The sequence below is a fragment of the Bactrocera tryoni genome, chromosome 5, assembly GCF_016617805.1.
Source record: "Bactrocera tryoni isolate S06 chromosome 5, CSIRO_BtryS06_freeze2, whole genome shotgun sequence".
NCBI classification, from domain to species: Eukaryota; Metazoa; Arthropoda; class Insecta; order Diptera; family Tephritidae; genus Bactrocera; species Bactrocera tryoni.
In genome coordinates this window covers 304846-324742 of record NC_052503.1, presented here as the reverse complement: position 1 = coordinate 324742, position 19897 = coordinate 304846, and the positions used below count along the sequence as shown (strand labels likewise).

General features: G+C 37.3%; 2 protein-coding genes across 4 annotated transcripts in view; one reads left to right on the top strand and one right to left on the bottom strand.

The window, feature by feature from the left end:
* LOC120779154 (general odorant-binding protein 70) overlaps positions 1–19897 on the top strand; it is a 63541-nt gene that overhangs the window by 3793 nt on the left and 39851 nt on the right. Inside the window, exons 3-4 of one of the 3 annotated variants that reach the window (XM_040111373.1) lie at positions 2786–2990; positions 3072–4293. In XM_040111373.1, the coding sequence (XP_039967307.1) occupies positions 2786–2990; positions 3072–3848 (982 nt within the window). In that variant the 3' untranslated portion in view covers positions 3849–4293. Of the gene's footprint in view, positions 1–2785; positions 4294–19897 lie in introns of those variants that run through there. The other 2 variants (XM_040111375.1, XM_040111372.1) reach the window with 2 other exon arrangements.
* LOC120779157 lies at positions 10259–11849 on the bottom strand. The gene is made up of 2 exons (XM_040111379.1): positions 11692–11849; positions 10259–11372 (listed from the first exon to the last, which is right to left on the bottom strand). The coding sequence occupies exons 1-2, from the start codon at positions 11722–11724 to the stop codon at positions 10620–10622; spliced, it is 786 nt and encodes a 261-aa protein (XP_039967313.1). The 5' UTR covers positions 11725–11849; the 3' UTR covers positions 10259–10619.

Below are 19897 nucleotides of genomic sequence, written 5' to 3'. Positions count from 1 at the left end.
TCGATCGAGAAGCCTCCCGATTTTGTTTCTGTGGACAACCGCACCTATTTTAACTTTAACAAAGCTAATTGGGTCGGCTTCACAGAATTTACTGAGAGCACCTTCAAAGCTCTACCTATTCTGGAAGAATCGCGGAAATCCGCCCCAATTTCCCAGCCGAAGCAGCCGTCTTAGCTAATGAGCGCGACACCTTACGCTATGCCGATCCCGGGGTTCCCGAATAAGGGATCTCAATTTGGAGATTCGGCGAATGGTAAACCAACATAAGCGGACGAAATGGATAGAGCACCTGAAGTCCTGTAACCTCTCCACCGGAGTGAGTAAGCTTTGGGCTACTGTCAAAGCTCTGTCTAACTCGAAGAGACAAGACGAGCCAGTTGAAGTTCAATTCAATGGTCATGCCTCTTCGGACCCGAAGAAGTGCGCGAGCTATTTTAGCCGGCAATTTACACTGCACCCTTCGGTAGACAAAGCTAAACGATGTGTTAACCGACGGCTGCGCAAAATGCCAAACGAAGGCGCGCCACTTACTTTCACCGATGAGGAGGTTCAGGGTGCCATCAAAAAAACTAAATCATCTAAATCCATTGGCCCTGATGGAATCAACATGCTAATGCTAAAGCATCTAGGCTCGACGGGAGTAGGATATCTCACCAAGGTCCTCAATCTGTCGTTGACCACTCTTCAAATACCCGATGTGTGGAAAGTCGGAAGAGTGGTCCCACTACTGAAACCTGGGAAACCCGCCAACAAAGGGGAATCTTATCGACCGATAACTCCCCTCTCCCCAGTAGTGAAGACACTTGAGGCCTTGCTACTCCCGACCTTCACTCACCACCTCAGCCTAGCCAACCACCAGCATGGATTCCGAAAAGTGCATAGCACCACCACAGCACTTAGCGTCATAAACGCCCAGATAGTTCGTGGCCTCAACCAGAAACCACCCTGCGAAAGAACGATCCTCGTAGCGTTGGACCTGTCAAAAGCGTTTGACACGGTCAATCACACAACGCTACTGCAGGACATCGAAACAACTACGCTCCCTCCAGGGCTAAAGAGGTGGACCATGAACTATCTGAGCGGTCGCCAGTCATCCGTACTATTTCGAGGTAAAACATCTAAACTGAGAAGAATTAAACAGGGGTTCCGCAGGGTGGTGTCCTCTCCCCACTACTGTTTAACTTCTACATCTCGAAACTCCCACAACCACCAGAAGGAGTTTCCATAACCTCGTACGCTGATGACTGCACGATATTGGCGTCGGGCAATGGAATCGATGGCATGTGTTCGAAGGTAAACAGCTACCTCTCCGACCTTTCTCGTTTCCTCACTGCACGAAATCTCACACTTTCCCCCACCAAATCCACAGCGACCATATTCACAAACTGGACGAAGGAGTATAGACTTGAGCTTAACATTGCAGTCGACGGCGTCAAAATTCCGACTGTCAACAATCCTAAGATTTTAGGCGTAACATTCGACAGTCTATGCTCCTTCTCTCCTCATACGACCGCGATTATCGCCAATGTACAGAGGCGCAACTAAATCCTCAAGTCGCTAGCCGGCAGCAAATGGGAAAAGGACAAAGAAACGTTGTTGGCAATTTACAAGGCAATCGGCCGGCCGGTCCTCAAATACGCCATACCAATATGGTAGCCTGGATGCAGTGGAACGCAGATTAAGAAGCTTGAGACTTGTCAGAACACTCCGAACTACGATAGGATGATGTCCTGATGTTTCCGATTGAACACCTATAAAGTGAGACGCTTATGCTCCTAGTTAAGGAGCATAATGAACACATTGCCTGGAGATGTTTTCGTAGAAATCACCCCTGCAGCCACCTGTTTGGAGCGGAACCGCCACATTCCTGGATTACGTCGACGACGTCGTACAGTACGCCGACCGGACTTCGGACGCAGCTAACTTCAGACAGGTACTGACCGCCATTCACAGCGGAGCCATTAACACCTTCACCGACTCCCTTCCCGTGAATGGCGTTCTTGGAGTTAAACCACCACCCATCGCAGATGAAGAGCTCCAGCTGCCGCGAGAAACGCGTGTGACCCTTGCGCAACTTCGTTCTGGATACTGTAGCAGGTTAAACTCCTACTTATCCAGAATAGACCCTGACATACCCGACGTATGTCCTGCATGCAACGAGTCTCCGCATGATACTGACCACCTCTTTGCATGCCCCACAAACCCCACCCATCTAACGCCCTTCTCCCTTTGGTCCGACCCCGTCGAAACAGCACGTTTCTTGGGCCTACCGTTAGATGACATCGACGACAACACAAATGACATTTACCATCCCAACGGGGATTAGATTTCCGTTAAAACAACAACAACAACAACAATTCCTAGAATAAAAAAGCCCAGACCGAACATTAAAGATAATTATAATAATATATGTATTATATATAAACTATTGATTTTCAATAGAAAAAATATCCTATTTTTTTTTAAGTTGGGTCAATATCTACACATACTTCAAAATTGTATCAAAATCGGTTCAGTAGTTGATCGGTTATAAAGATTGTACATAGTTAAAAAATAATTTTAAGTAAACTCCACGTGGCTGATGGATTTTACACAGGGAACAATTTAAATCATCAATGATTTCATATCTTTGAGACGATAGAAGCGAAGCTTTTCGATATTACATTTGATGAATTTTGTGGCAATGTATTTAAAAGCAGTATTTGCTGAGACTTATAATTCATATGACTGATGTGAAATTTATCTAGGAATAAATGTAAAATAATTTTATTTTATCTTATTTTAGGAACGCCATTATTCTAAAGGATAGGGATATATCTGGAGAACTAAAAGATGTCTGGAGTGCGGTGCAAGCTCAAAGAGATCGAGAAAGGGAGGAGCAAATTATACAACAACGACAGCAGCATCATTTTCACAGCATCACCACTCAACAGATGTTTCCAAGGTCTACTGAAGCTGTACGAATTTCGGAACAAAAACAAATCAATACAGTATGTACAGAAAAATCGGATAAACTTTTGTTGGGTAGTTTAGCTGAAAAATCCTTAAATAATAAAACTGTTTCTGTGCAGTCAGATAGTACAAATGCATCTGCAGCAGGTGATTTCACCGTACATATAAAGAACACTGTAAAATTAAAACAACCTCAAGAAACGTATGAAGTAAGTGCTAATACCGCAAGTGGTGGTGATGATGAGATTACTATTTTAAGTGACGGAAATGATCAAACTGATGCCACTAATAAATTATCTGTCACAACCGATACTTGCGATAATAGAGAAGTATCTGCCAAAACTCTTTCTGGCCCTCAACTTATTATCGGAGAAGAAAAAAGTAAAAGTAAAGGTGTCGAACATATTGATAGTCCTTCGCCTTTATCATCTAGCACAATACTCACAATAGAAACTCCCGCTATAAATAACATAGGTACAAGTTCAGGACTTACAACTTCCAATCATATAAAAATGAATACAACGGGTTTTCCCGCAGTATCCGCATCAACTATTACTAAAAAAGATAAATTAGTTGGGTTTTTACCTAACGGATGCATATTCCCACGTTTCAAGAACTATAAAAACAAAGAAAAAGATAAAGATAAAGAAAGCAAATCGAAAGATAAAACTTTACTCAATGCTTTGAAAAAAAGCAAAGACAAAAAAGTCGCAAGTGTTGAGAATTGTGAGAAATCTTCAGTGGACTGTGATCCAAAGATAAATTACGAAAAAAACTGTATTAGTTTAGAAAATGAGATACAACATTTGGATCTCAATAAAATCGAAACAACCGCAAGTGGTGACAACATGTATGCTAAGTTGAAAATCGCTGCTACTTCGGCGTCAGCAAAATAGATAGAATTATTCTCTTGTATTATTTTCCAGTTAGATGCACATAGATTTATTAGGCATATATAGTGACTCACACAATTGATCACACGGTATCAATACATTCCTAATCGATGAACTCGAAAATGTTTTGATGTCCTATAAATGCTTTTATTTTGTTTTTCATTAAACAACTACAAATAAAAGCAATAATGAAGCTAAATATAAAATATTTCAGTGTGATCAATTTTGTGACTTAATATTAACAGGGTTAAAAGTTAATATTAAACTTTCGTATAATCAACTTTTGCGTCTATAATGGCTCTGATTATTCTAGGCATACTTAAACTGAAACTTGCCCATGTTTATGGAATTTTTTTTGTATACCCCACAGGTGCTCTGTTGAGTTAAGGGGCTATACCAGTGTGACGCATGAAAAATTAGGCGATTTTCGTGAATTTTTTTAAAAGAAAGTACTAGATTGAGTGTTTCGACGTTCTATGGACGTATTAAAGCATATTTTTAGCTATATTAAATTATTTTATTCAGTTTTAATTTGAAGTCGATCGGTCAATTTCTCGTTGAGTTATGATGTCAGCAATTTTGAAAAAAGTCGTTTCGAGAAAACGACGAAAGAATACGACCTTGCCGAATTCACAGGATATTTTTGAATATATGTATAAACTATCGAAAAAGCAAAAAAAAAAATTTTTGAAAGCGTCACACTGGTATAGCCCCTTAAGGTCCGGACCTTGTGGGGACCAATCTAGAATAATAATATTAATGTCCTGAGCAAACTCGAGGAGGGACTCTTTGCTTTGTGTTTCAGATCATTATTCTGTTGAAAGACAATGTCTGACACATTTTCACCAACCAATCCCCACACTATAATGAAGCCAAAAAATTAAAATTATTCCATTTTATGAAATAATTGTTTTGCGAAAGTCTGAACTCTTCCAGCAAAAGTCTCAAAATTGATCTTAACTCTAATTTTTGTGAGGACGTAAAATATATTCGTAAAGGGATCTCAAACACCAACTAAGATAAATATTTAGTCGGGTTTGTGTTTGATTTGCAAATCTAAGACGGAAAGAAAAAAGCTTTTCGATTGAAGCGTGATCATTTTCGTGTGTCACTGAATATGTCTAAGAAGTCCGATTATTTGTATTGTAGGGACTCTAATGTTAAACGGAAACATTAGCCTTTAATAAAACAAGTCGTGTTTTAAAACTAAACTATCAATTTATTTTGTTTAGTTTTTATTTGATATGATTTTATAATGAAAAAATTTGTTTACACAATTATTTAAGGAAACTCATGGCCCATTGCTGCATTAATTTTTATATATAAAGTGTTTCCCCTAAATGTAACATTTGTAATTTTAATTACGTCATTTAAACATAAGTAAAATTTTGGATTGCTTTTTTAAATTGAACGAATATAAAGTAAGCATTTACATATTTCCAAAGTATTATGAAATTAGGTTTAGAAGTAAATTAACATTCATATATACATATGAGATATACAAAAACGAAGTATCGAATTTGATCATCTATTTATTTATGTTTTTAAAACTGCTGGGTTTTCATTAAACTTATTAAAAGCAGTAAAGTTAACTGCTGTAAACCACCTAATATGAAATTTCGAAAGTCTCAATTTTGTATTCTTGCATCTATCTATACATATGTACATATGTATGTATACCTTCAAAAATAACACACTAAAATTTTAGACGAATATTTATGATTATATATTACGATTATAAGTTTGCTGCTCGGAAACAAATGATCCGATCACTATCAAATCCTCATCTTCTATTTATAGGTCTCCATCAACAAATAGAAAAAATACCGCATTTCTCACTTCTTGTTATTTTTCGATTGTTGGTCATTGTAAACACAATATGTTGAATCATTGTAGCGAGGAGACTTTTGTTTGTACATACATACATATATATTTTTTTTCTTCTAAAACTTTTCTGCATTTTCTTAAAAAAGCAATAATACGAGTATACCCTTAGAATTTTAAAACAATTTATAAGGTATTTTTTTTAATTCCCAAAAGTCGCTTTTTTAAGCTGTCAGACTAGGTGTACCCCTTAATTATTTTAAATGCTTCTTACAAAATATATAATGAACATAACTAGCCGTTTTTGCATATTTTCTTTTTTTTTTTTTAGATATTTTTGCATTTGTGTTATTTTAGTATAAAACTAAATGAATGAAAAAATGTCACAAAATTTCAATAATGAATAAAAGGTAACAAAACTATTACGTTGTATATGAACTGATATTTTAAGATCTAAATTTTAAATGAGAACAGTAAGACTCTATATTCATTGAAACTAAGGCGATTAATGATACCTCGGAACAAATTCAAACAAATAAGTGTTTTTTTTCAAATACATATGGCACAGACAGTTCCTTTTCCAAAAGTGGGAATTGTCATAAGAATAATAATTATGGTGTCTACAAGTTTTACAACTTTATTATTTTCCAATTGAGGATTACCACATTGAGCTAGAATTGTAGTACAGTAATTTGTATGTCGCAGAAGAATCACAATTATTTCAGTAAATTATTGGATAATATGTCTTATATCCAACTCAAGAGTAATAACTTAAAATATACTTTTCTATACACATACATATGGCCTCGGCTATGAGTCCTGCAAATTATGCCTACTCGTACACCATATGTACCTGGGGGGTAAATTATTGTGCAACCGAAATATGTAAATGTAAGTAGACTTTCCTATAGAAGCCGAAACGACTTTTCCGATGAAAATTATTTGAATGTACATACAGTTATACAATATAAATTTAATTACATTAGTGTTTTGGTGCCCTATTACACTGCCCTGGTATAGAATGGATACCTACATACATAAGTATATCTATCATAACTGCCATGAGGAGAATATGACTGCTGTGTTTAATAATTTGTATCAGTTTGATTGAAAAAAATTAATTATATGCGCATACATATGAGTGTATAAATGCAAATACTCCACTTTTGTCTTGGCATAAATTATTTGGCTACGTATTACAATTGAATTGTGATTTTTTAAAGTAAAGTAAAGTTCTCAATTCTTTAATCCATTATATTTAACTAAATATAAGGAAATATATAATTAAAAATTTAAAATTAATAACTAGTTAAATTAAAATACTTAGTAAGTTATTATACGTATACCCCACGAAAGATGGGGGCTAGCTGTAAGTGTGAATGATTAAGGTAATTATAATTTATTATAACGTTATAAGGATGTAAAGTAACATAAAAACGATAAGATATACAATGTGAAATAGCAATATATAATTTTGTAAATTTGTAACTTTATATAAAAATTGATATATACATAATAAAGAAACTTGACTTTTATATTTTCAAGTATAAATAATAGCAATTACAACAAACAGTAAATTTACCAATTGAATACACCAATATAAATACAATATAATTATCTTTTCTTTATAAATTATATTTTATCTTTTAAAAGGTAGATAACCTCCTAGTTCATTCAGTGACACATTTGTACTATAAAAAATTAGGTTGCTATACATTAACGCCGTTTAGTTGGGTGTTCTTCAATGGGCGCACAAGACTACTACTTTGAACACCATAAATTATATTCTACGTTATCTTCTTTTGATATGTATATGTAAATAGAAATATGGAAAAGAATATATCGTCCCCTCAATATAACAATAGCGTATAATTTTTTTTGGGTTTTGAGAAAATCGAGTTTAAAGTTTTTGTAATTTTCTTATTGAAGGAAATTTCTGAACATGAAATTATGCACCATTTTTTCCAATGACATTTTGACCCACTTTGTGGAAGTAGAATTTGACGAAATTTTGACCAGACATAGAATCAATGATGGAGATTCTAAATATGCAATAAAAAATAATGGCGTATGAGCACATACGCTATTGTTATATTGAGGGGACGATATTGCAATCTGAAAAGATATTAACACTTCAATTACTTCAAAAAGTATAGTTAGATTTTTATATACTACTGTGATCAAATTGAAATTTTTAATTTATACTTCGCGTGTTTTTCGAATCGGAACATTTTTTTCCTGTAGATTAGATTAGATTTATCGTTGAGGAATGCACCGCGACCTTAGGTCTATTGTGCCCTCTCCTAAATCAAAAGGACTCACTTAGCCCCAGCGCATTGATGAAGTCCAATATTCTACCGGGTGCTAGTGAGGCGATGCGATCCCTATCCGGAAACATGGTTCCAAGGGCCTTAATCCTGCGTCTACAGACTGCTGTGCAGTCGATCAGCAGGTGTTCCGGTGTTTAGGCTCCATGTCGCAGTTTGTGCAAGAAGATAGGCCCATGTTATACAAATGCCTATTTAGCTTGCAGTGGGCAGTATAAAATGCGACCAGTAGCCTGAGTTAATTCCTGGGGAGGTTAATTACAACTTTGAACCTGCTCAAGTTGTACGCTCCCATTAGCAACTTGGCATGCCACATGCCGTGTGTTCGTTGCCAATGCTCTTTCCTGCCCACTCCTTCTTCTTTGTGGAGTAGCTCCTTTATGGTATGGGGACCCACCCCAGTAAAGGGTTCGGAACCTACCATTTTGGTGGAGGCTGCGGAGCGGGCGAGCTCATCTGCCAGTTCGTTACCGGCTATTCCTCTGCGACCTGGCACCCAGATTAGGTGCACCTGGTTTCTTTCCGCAAGGCTGTTCAGCCGTTCTCTGCACTCCTGCACAAGCATTTATCTGATCTCGTAGGAGGAGATTGCTTTTAGTGCTGCTTGACTATCGCTGAGTATGGCTATCTGCTCATTGCGATAGTTGCGATGGAGGTTTATCTCTGTGCATCGACTTATTGCAAATACTTCCGCCTGGAAAATGCTCTGAAACTCTCCCATAGGCGGCGCTCGTAGCTACTTCAGCGGCAGCAGGCACTTCCGCCAGGCGAGCGCCGCTGCTTGAGGTCATGTCGTGATCAATCTCCCTGGCATGGTCTTCAAACAGCGCCCGCTCCTCTGGCAAGAGAGCGTCAATGAAGCTAAACTTCCGCCTAGCTCCTTGACTACCCTTGCCTGTCGCTACGCTGCTTACTTGTCCTTTTCCATTGACCGTGACCGTTGTCCTATGTTGTTGAATTATTGTCGGGTTGTTTTGTGTAGTTACGTTTGGTTTCTGGTTGCTCATCTTGTTCTTACGACCCTTGGCTCAGCGAGGTGAGCTGTCGGATGTATTTTTCTTATGGGGAACTAGGGGGTCCGCCACGCCAGAGCCCCTTGACGCGGTAAGGCCACAGTTATTCCCCAATTCGGCCCGGTGTTGGGGAGGCTCCGTAAGAATACAGCCGAATTTATCTCCTGGCTGCAAATCATCCAATGGGCACGGGAGTCGCATAACACCCTGGATTAGGAGGTGTAGCTCTTGGTTGACGCACGCATGCGGTACACGACATCCCGCCTGGGCAGTGCCTTTCGGCACCACCCACACCGGCTGGGAGATACCGAGTATGCCTTGCGCCTAAGCCCCTCCACCACGGCAGAGGCACTTTTTTCCTGTAAGTTGGTAGTACTGTCAATGACATCTATGCTAAATTTCACGTCAAAATATTCATTAGTATTTGAGATACTCGTCGTTTTATGAGGCTCTAAAAGTGAATTCTTCGATTTTTACTATGTCTGAATTTATTGAACAAAGAAATGTAATAATGCACCATCTCATACTGCATTGGTTATCCGTGATCATATCGCCACATTTTCAACAATCATAACATATCGTGCCGCAACCACCGCATTCGCCTGATTTACCTTCGTGTAACTTCTGGTTATTAGCAAATTCACATGACCACTCCGAGGACACCGTTTTGATTCAATTGAGGATATAAAAGCTGAATCGAAGAAGGCACTGATGGCCATCACGACGGAGGATTTTTCGAAGTGCTATGATGTCTGGAAAATTCGTGGGCATTAGTGTATAGCAGCGGGAGCGGATTACTTTGGAGGAGATGAAATGGACAAAATTCACCTTTCAATTTGATCACAGTAGTAAGTTATAATTTCCTCAAAAGCAACTATGAAACGTGGAAAGTCATAAGGATCTTGCTTTCTTTTGCCAAATTATATTTAAGTTCATTTAATCTTATCGTTATAATTTTTTCTATTAAAAGTTAATTCTAAAATAAGTACATATATACACATCCAGTTGTTTCATGTAAGCTCTTTCAAATTTCATGAGCTTTGCTAAAAGACAGCTTAACACAAGTATAAACCGCTTGGGTTATGAGCGAGAAGACAGAATGATAGATATTTCAGTAAAATTTCGTTATAATGTTTTACATACATAACATGTTATCATTCTGTATTAAAAATGGGTGAAATCTGTGTTAATTTTCCTCAATTGATGGCGCAGATGGATATGAATTGATATTATACAAATTACTTTGAAATTAATATTCATCTTTTCGCAGAACGATAAATTTATTTTACTTTTTGTTCTAAACATTTCGGTTGCATAAATACATGTTTTCAACACATTCAAAAATGTTATATTTTAGATGGTAATTACGAATAATAACCTATATATCTATGTAGCACTTATGGTAAAAATTGTTATGAGGACATTATTCTTTTCTTTTTTTGTTACTGAATTAACAACGAAACGTAATTCACAATTATATTTTTATAAGACAAGATTCTCATTTCAGTTTAGTGTAGCGTTCAAATTGCACATACTTTTAAAATCAACTAAATGAATGAATGATATAAAAGACAATTGATTGTATATCGATTGTATTAAAAACTTATATTTCACTCATTATTATTATTTTCCGCTCGGAGATGCTCCAACTCCTCGCGTTCCTTCTTGTTTCGCAATAGGGGTACATTATAGTCAAAAGCGTAGAAGAAGCCTCGTGGAGGACCAGTTTCCTCAGGTCCAGGAACATAAGGGGGTTCTTGATGAACATATTCCTTGTATTCCGATTCTGCAGGTTCATTGCGTTGCTGTTGATATTCAGGTGCAAATGGATCAGGGTTGTTACCGTTGGCAGCTGCTAATTCACCCCACAGCTTAAAATGCTCTTCCTCTGCTTTGCGAACTGCCGGTGTCTTGGTGGCAGGCTCCTTCAAATAGGCTGGTCGGTTATCTTCGACATGAAATCCTGAACGATCCGCGTAGTATTTGGCCACAAAATCTCGACCAGTGGGTTGAACATACTTATATGAACCACTTACTGTGCCTGATTCGTCCTTCTTTTCATTCTTGCCCTGATTCCAATCACGATAACCATACACATATTGGCCTAATCCGTCCTGTCCATGATATTGGTGAGCGTCATAATGTTCTTCAACATATTCCTCAGGGTGATCTATCACACGACCCATGTATACGAACTCACCTTTTTCATTGCGAGATTCTGGCAGCTCGTTTTCACTTGTCTTAGGAGCATAGTCAATATTGTCTAGACCTCGAAGATTTGCACTGTTCAGAAATTGTTGGGCTTCCTCTGGTGAAATATTAATCTTGAAGATATTTTCAGCAAGAAGTGGGGTTGCTAGCGCCTTGAAAATATATACCACAATTAAAAGTTTACATATACTATATATAACTGAAAAATAAAAATTGACGTTTGTGAAATAATTACATCATACACTAAAAATATATCATACATATGTACCTATATACACATGTGTACAGAAGAGAATATTCTTCTCATTTTTTTACCAAAGATTTTCACTACTCCTGCATTATTATGCTACGAGATCTGGCGTTATAACACTGGGCTTTGTAAATTTTATTAGATAAATTTATGACTAATATTGATTATTGGAAAAAATTCATATAAATGTACTGAAAATCGTGCTACATACTCATACTTACCAACAAGAAAACGGTAAAGGTTCTTAATTTCATTTCGCTTTTTGCTGCGTAAACCTATTTGAATTTATAAAATAAAATACTTAAATGTATCGTATTGTCTTTACTACTTTACACAACTGTAGTTATTTCGCGAATAGTGTGGAATCTCAAAATTGATCGCTTCTTATATTGAAGATAAGAAAATTGAGATGAAACGTAATAACATTTTACAAATTCTATAAAACTCACAAAATGTGAATATGCAAAATAACTTGTTTTAAATGAAGATTCTCCCAGCTAATCATACAGCATCATCATCCGTCTCATCTGTCGACCAGTGTCAAAATTTCAAGAGAATAGTGCCGGTTTCTTGCTCAGACACATATTCTAATTCTACGTCAATATAAACAACTCATCGTTAATAAACATATACATATGTATATATAATTTTATCTGGCCTCTCATCTAGTGACCAAAGCTACTTCCATTGGACTTTCATGTACTCGTCTACGCAATTCGATCGGTTACAAAAATTACATACTATATTACTGTATATTTCATACAAACGATAAAAAACAATTGCTATTTACTTATTGTTTAATATTATACATATGTCTATGAATATACTTATGTATATATTTACAATTTTAATAGCGTTTATTGTATGTTTAAATCTTGATAGTTTTGCGGTGTTTTCTTGATTAATTGATTGTCTCCTGTGATACGGAAGTGGGAACCAATGGTGAGTATAATTGGTTTTGAATCTAAATTCAAATAGTCATTTATATCCACAAACATTCAGGCATTATTACTATTAGATTGAACATTCCTATCCAGGAATTGCCTTCTTAACATGATCAATTCACATATTTATATCGAAAGATAATAAATTTATAAAATAACAATACTTACACACTTATTTAGATAACTTTAGCAAACTTTAAAGGAATTTCCCATGTCATTCATTACAAATTGAGAATTCGCGCCAAAACCAGAATTTTAATTTTTAGTTACTCAGTGATGAGTAATGTATGTATTAATACATTTGTAAATATCGTCATCTAATATACAAAATAACGTAACATCACTTATCATAAGTTTAAAGGAGAAGAAAAGATTATGTAAAATAGAAAGAAATTTGCTATTAACTTGTCTTTATCTGATCTGAGCAGAAATTTAAAATTTTTAACATACGTATGTATGTGTGGTATGATGTAGGGGATCACAATTAATAAAAAACTCAATTTCTAATTTTTTGATGATTCGTTGTTTTGCATTTCAGGTGACTATATTTTACTCAGCTTAAATAGGAACAACCTCACTGCTAATAATAATATACATTATTCTCTTAAAATTGAGTCAAAACAAGTTTTGTCGACTTATAATTCTTTGACTTGCACATACAATAGCGTTCGAAACTAAAGCAGCTTATTCTACTGAAATAGTTTAATCCGTATGTGGCTAATTAAAATAATTGTATTTAAATAATTTAATTTTAATTTATTCAGTGGTCTAACTATTACCATAGATCGGGCAATAAACCTGTGCCTAACCGTTGGAATAAGTCCCCAGATATAAAAGTTACATATGAAGTATAAAAAATTGCTTTCAGAATTTACAATTTTACTATATTTTTTATTATTAAAAACTATATATCATTGTTTCTAACAACACTGTTAATAAATGTTTTTTAAAGTGAGTCAGCCCCCGAAAAACTTCTAACAAATCTATACAACACTTATTGACGGAATTATATTTTAACAAGACGTCAAGATATTTTAACAAGATGGGTATCATGACTAACTGTTTACATTTATTTGGTTATAATGGAGTGGTTTAAAACGCATTTTTATACGGAATAGATTCGAAAACCAGATTTATGCTTTCATGACTAATGTTGAGAACAATTATATATATACATATGTAAATGTTCATATGATATAGGCCTATTCAATTATATGCAAATATGATATTTTGTGGTAAGCAGTTATCAAATTGGTAAATAAGACGGAGAAAACCTTTGATATTCGAATGCATGCCGAAAGACAGGTGCTGAGTTCATAGAAACATATACGCGAGTACAACAACGGGCACGTGTAAAACTAATCGAATGTTAACATGTTAAGATGATCAAGATGACGAATTGATGTCTATTAGTCGATCTGTTTGTCCCTCTGCAGGTACAAGCAATAACTTGAGTACTGCAAACATTTTCCTGTAGCACTTAATCATTCTGTGTAAAAATGGGTGAAATCGGATGCTAACCACGTACACTACCCTACAATAGTGCATTGACTCGGTAAAGCAACAAAAGAAACATGTCAGAAACATTCAATTTTAAAGGAAAGATGCTACGGTTGATTCCTTCACTTCTTAATATAGAAATCAAGCATCAATGATCTTCAAAGTTCGTTTTCCTTAAAAACGATTGAGACTATAAGTTTTAAAGCTCTGGCTGACTTTTACCTTTTACCTAACTAATATAAAGATAAGTATCTTAATAAAATAAGATAAGCATATAATCGTTGATATACGAGTATAAGGTTACAAAAGTGGTTACATACTACATTCATTTTTTTCTTTATTCTAGTGGACTTTATGTGATATATGTATATACTACATATATTCTATAAATTATGCGTTGTCTTAATAAAATTGTTTCAAATATGTCTTCAAGCATTCTTTAAACTAACTTTCCGACTCAAAGTTGCCTTTGTACTGGATATTTTGACTAGTAAGTGTTATATTTTAAGTGTGATAAGAATAAATTTACCACAATATGATTTTGCGTTACGAACGAAATCGGTAAAATGTAGAAATTAAGCTAAGTGCGTCTTCAGAAAGCATCGCGAATTTTGGATTTTCGCGGGTTACGTATATTCGAATTTCGAATTTTTTGTGGCGTTATGTTGGTACTCATGTCTTTCACTTATGCCGACAATCTCGGCCATTTTGAATGCAAGCTGCTTTGCTTGCACGTGTTTTGGATCGTCTTCGATTTTTACCTATTCAAAAAAAGTGGATCAAAGAACCTGTATCAAATTTTGTTGGAAAAACGAAATTAAGTGCGCGGATGCATTCCGAATGTTGACTGTGGCATACGGAGAAGCTACCTTGGACCGAAGCAACGTGTATCGGTGGTACAAAATGTTCTCAGAAGGCCGAGAAGATGTGAACGACGAAGAGCGAGCCGGACGCCCGAGCACTTCAACAACAGACGAAAAAATTAATGAAGTGGAGAAAATGGTATTGGCCAATCGTCGAATCACCGTTAGAGAAGTTGCTGAGGACCTAAACATATCGATTGGCTCATGCCATTCGATTTTTGTCAATGATTTGGGCATGAGACGGGTCGCCGCGAAATTCGATTTTGCACCACGATAACGCCCCTGCTCACACATCGTTGCTTGGGCGCGACTTTTTGGCCAAAAACAACACACTAATGCCGCAGCCACCGTATTCCCCAGATCTGGCCCCCTGTGACTTTTTCTTATTCCCTAAACTGAAGAGGCCCATGAAAGGACGACGTTACGCTTCTCTTGACGAGATAAAAACGGCATCGAAGGAGGAGCTGAAGAAGATAAAAAAAATGATTTTTTGAAGTGCTTCGAAGATTGGAAAAACCGTTGGCACAAGTGTATAATATCTCATGGGGATTACTTTGAAGGGGACAAAATAGATATTCATGAATGAATAAATAAATAATTTTTGAAAAAAACACAAAATTCACGATACTTTTTGAACACACGTATGTATATCTGTTAATGTGGGAGTTAGTTTCTACATATAATTGCGTGAAAATAGTTGGTATGTTTTACATATGTACATAAATATCTCGGTTTTCGCGGTGTTCAAAACTTATCCATGTTTATATTCAGAACGTAAATGAAATATTATATTGGGTAGTCGAAAAACTCTTTTCGTATTTCTAATAAAATTTTAACTTATTTTTTTAGATTTATAATAATAAATAAATAAACAAATACGTACCATTTGGTGGACCACTTTCTACCATTTTTCCGCTAGAGACATTATTCCATCAGTGTAAAACTTTCATCAGTGTAAATCGAAATTTCGTAATTTCCAGAACGGAAGCGAGCGAACCATTGTTGAACTGATACAGCATCGTCTCCGTAAACTTCACATTGGTGGCTTACGTGGCATTCTTCCCTTTTTTATACAAAAATTTCAAAATATAGCGAATTTCTTCATTATTTTCACTCATTTTCATTCATTCAGCTGTAATTTTTTTTCAACTTCCCCGATTTTTTTTGGTTAAATGAAGCTTAAAATCTCACGATATACATATGCCTATTCACCTTTCCAACACTATATAGTATGACACAATGTGATTGGAGATATACGACTGCAACGACATCTATTAGCAAAATACGAAAAGATTTTTTCAACTACCAATAATATACTTGACCTGGTCTACGAAAAGGGGGCTTAGGTGTCAAAAAAAAAGGAGAACAATTAATGAGATAACGAGGAACTGACTATTATTTTTAACAGCTTTTCCCAGAAAACTAGTTTTCGCACGTTAGCCCCCTTTTCGTAGACCAGGTCACATATACTTACTTACTTACATACGAAAAGACTTTTTCACTTACCAATAATATACATACTTATATACTTACTTACATTTGTATGGCTTATTTAACATAGAGAATTTACAAATCAATAGAAGGTGGAAAAATTAATGAAATATTTATGGAATATTAGAACTTTTATGGAGTAATGGAATAAGTGAACAACCCTGTTATCAATTTAAAGTCAAGCATATGACTCGACATTTGTTGCATTCTATCGAATAAATAAGTCTAAATATTAGAATTTATATGGGTCACATATTAGCCTTAAATGAACTCAGCAACCATACTTTAAATTGTTGCACATAACATGGAAGTTTATATTGTTTTAAAAAAGTATTACATATTTTTATCACAACTCCGTTTATACTCATCGGTTAAACCTTTTACACTAGAATTTAAAATACTGTAGAGGAACAATAGAGTGAAATAGGGAAATATTGTTTTTATTAGTTTTCATTTTTTACAATACAGGTGCAGCAATTGCCTATAATTTCTTATATGGAAAATCGATGTAGTAGACTACTTTTAAGATATATGCACACAAGGCATCAAATGAGTATAAATTTCATAGACGTTATTTCAATGCAGATTTATTAAAATAAATAAATAGTAATTTAGGGAGGCTGGAGTCATGTGTAGAAGTTCACGCAAGTGAGGAAAGTTCTCTGATCACCATTCACTTGGGAGTGCCCAGAAGCGATTCTTTTACACATGGCTCAAGCAGCTCACTACTTCCGGTCTTTGACCAAGTATCCTCTGGGTAGCCTAAGAACATCCGTTCGAAGGCGAGCTAAAGTGAGAAGGCGAAACATCCCCTACATAGGGTTGTGCGCTGGGTTTGGGACCCGCCACGTAAAAATCTCACCCCAATGAAAAACCAACAGCAGGCTCGGATGAGAGACCCCCCTTTTGATGACGACCATGGCAAACGAAATAAGGACTACGAATTAAGGGCATGCACCTGGAATGTCCGGTCCCTTAATTGGAAAGGTGCCGCTGCCCAGCTGGTTGATGTCCTCGTAAAAACAAAGGCTGACATCACCGCCGTCCAAGAAATGCGATGGACGGGACAAGGACAGAGACGAGTAGGTCCTTGTGACATTTACTACAGTGGCCATATAAAGGAGCGCAAGTTTGGTGTTGGATTCGTGGTAGGAGAGAGGCTCCGTCGCTGAGTACTATCATTCACTGCGGTGAATGAACGTCTAGCCACAATCCGCATCAAAGCGAGGTTCTTCAACATATCGCTGATCTGCGCCCACGCCCCGACGGAAGAGAAGGACGATGTGACCAAAGATGCCTTCTATGAGTGCTTGGAGCGCGCTTATGAAGGCTGCCCCCGCCACGATGTCAAAATCGTGCTTGGCGACTTTAACGCCAGGGTGGGCAAAGAAGGTATCTTTGGCACTACGGTCGGTAAATTCAGCCTCCACGACGAAACATCCCCAAATGGGTTGAGGCTGATTGACTTCGCCGGGGGCCCGAAATATGGTTATCTGTAGTACTAGATTCCAGCATAAGAAGATTCATCAAGCTACCTGGCAAGGAAGGTTCGACGTCGAGAAGCTGCAATCACAACAGACAGCCGAACGTTTTTCTACTCGGCTTGCACTCCTGCTCTCTGAGAGCACTCGTCAACAACTCGGTATAAGGGAACTGTGGGACGGATTTCAAACTCCTTACGTACAGCTGCAACCGAAACCATTGGTTTTCGAAAAGTGCAAAAGAACAGCTGGTACGACGAGGAGTGCCGTGTCGCAGCGGAGAGAAAATAGGCTGCCTACCTCGCAACGTTAGGATCGACCACTACACGTGCGGGATGGGATAGATACCGAGAGTTGAAGAGGGAAGCGAGACGCATTTGTAGACAGAAGAAGAAAGAGGCCGAAATGCGTGAGTACGAAGAGCTTGATAAGCTGCCCGTTAGGGGTAATGCTCGAAAATTCTACGAAAAAATGCGGCGGCTTACAGAAGGTTTCAAGACCGGAGCATACTCTTGTAGAACCCCCAAAGGTGATCTAGTCACTGATGCCCAGAGCATACTTAAATTATGGAGGGAACACTTCTCCAGCCTGCTGAATGGCAGTGAACGCACAACACCAGGAGAAGGAGAACCCGATTCCCCAATCGACGACGATGGAGCAGACGTTCCATTACCCGACCATGAAGAAGTTCGAATAGCAATTGCCCGCCTGAAGAACAACAAAGCGGCAGGGGCCGACGGATTGCCGGCCGAGCTATTCAAACACGGCGGCGAAGAACTGATAAGGAGCATGCATCAGCTTCTTTGTAAAATATGGTCGGTCGAAAGCATGCCCAACGATTGGAATTTAAGTGTGCTATGCCCAATCCATAAGAAAGGCCACCAAAAGCTCCGTCAGATCGGGAAGGACCTCTCCGAGCCGTTCGATACCAAACGAGGTTTCAGACAAGGCGATTCCCTATCGTGTGACTTTTTCAACCTGCTTCTGGAGAAAATAGTTCGAGCTGCAGAACTTAATAGAGAAGGTACCATCTTTTATAAGAGTGTACAGCTGCTGGCGTATGCCGATGATATTGATATCATCGGTCTTAACACCCGCGCCGTTAGTTCTGCTTTCTCCAGACTGGACAAGGAAGCAAAACAAATGGGTCTGGCAGTGAACGAGGGCAAAACGAAATATCTCCTGTCATCAAAAAAACAGTCGTCGCACTCGCGACTTGGAACTCATGTCACTGTTGACAGTCATAACTTTGAAGTCGTAGATAATTTCGTCTATCTTGGAACCAGCGTAAACACCACCAACAACGTCAGCCTAGAAATTCAACGCAGGATAACTCTTGCCAACAGGTGCTACTTCGGACTGAGTAGACAATTGAGAAGCAAAGTCCTCTCTCGACAAACAAAAACCAAGCTCTATAAGTCACTCATAATTCCCGTCCTGCTATATGGTGCAGAGGCTTGGACGATGTCAACAACTGATGAGTCGACGTTGCGAGTTTTTGAGAGAAAAGTTCTGCGAAAGATTTATGGTCCTTTGCGCGTTGACCACGGCGAATATCGCATTCGATGGAACGATGAGCTGTACGAGATATATGACGACATTGACATAGTTCAGCGAATTAAAAGACAGCGACTACGCTGGCTAGGTCATGTTGTCCGAATGGATGGAAACACTCCAGCTCTGAAAGTATTCGACGCTGTACCCGCCGGGGGAAGCAGAGGAAGAGGAAGACCTCCACTCCGTTGGAAGGACCAGGTGGAGAAGGACCTGGCTACGCTTGGAATATCCAATTGGCGCCACGTAGCGAAAAGAAGAAACGACTGGCGCGCTGTTGTTAACTCGGCTATAATCGCGTAAGCGGTGTCTACGCCAATTAAGAAGAAGAAGAATTTGTACAATAATATAATATTTGCATAGGCATTTAAGTAACACATTATAAATTAATATATCTTTACCCAGAAACAGAAAGAACAAATTTTGTTTAACTTTAATGTAAGGATTCTTAAATAAAGGTGTTCAAATGAAAGTATAAACTTAGTAAAATACAAAACGTTTGACTTAGAAGTAAGTTTATTAATTAATATAGACACCTTTGTTCTGAATTACCGCACGAAGACGTTTGGCATGCCTCGAACCAAATTTTCATCC

What these genes read in the sequence shown, in the direction of transcription:
- LOC120779157 (XM_040111379.1), bottom strand. Translation starts at nt 11,724, where the DNA reads ATGAAATTAAGAACCTTTACCGTTTTCTTGTTG. An exon ending in CCTTTACCGTTTTCTTGTTG is followed by an intron (nt 11,373 to 11,691) that starts GTAAGTATGAGT and finishes TATATTTTCAAG; the next exon opens with GCGCTAGCAACCCCACTTCT.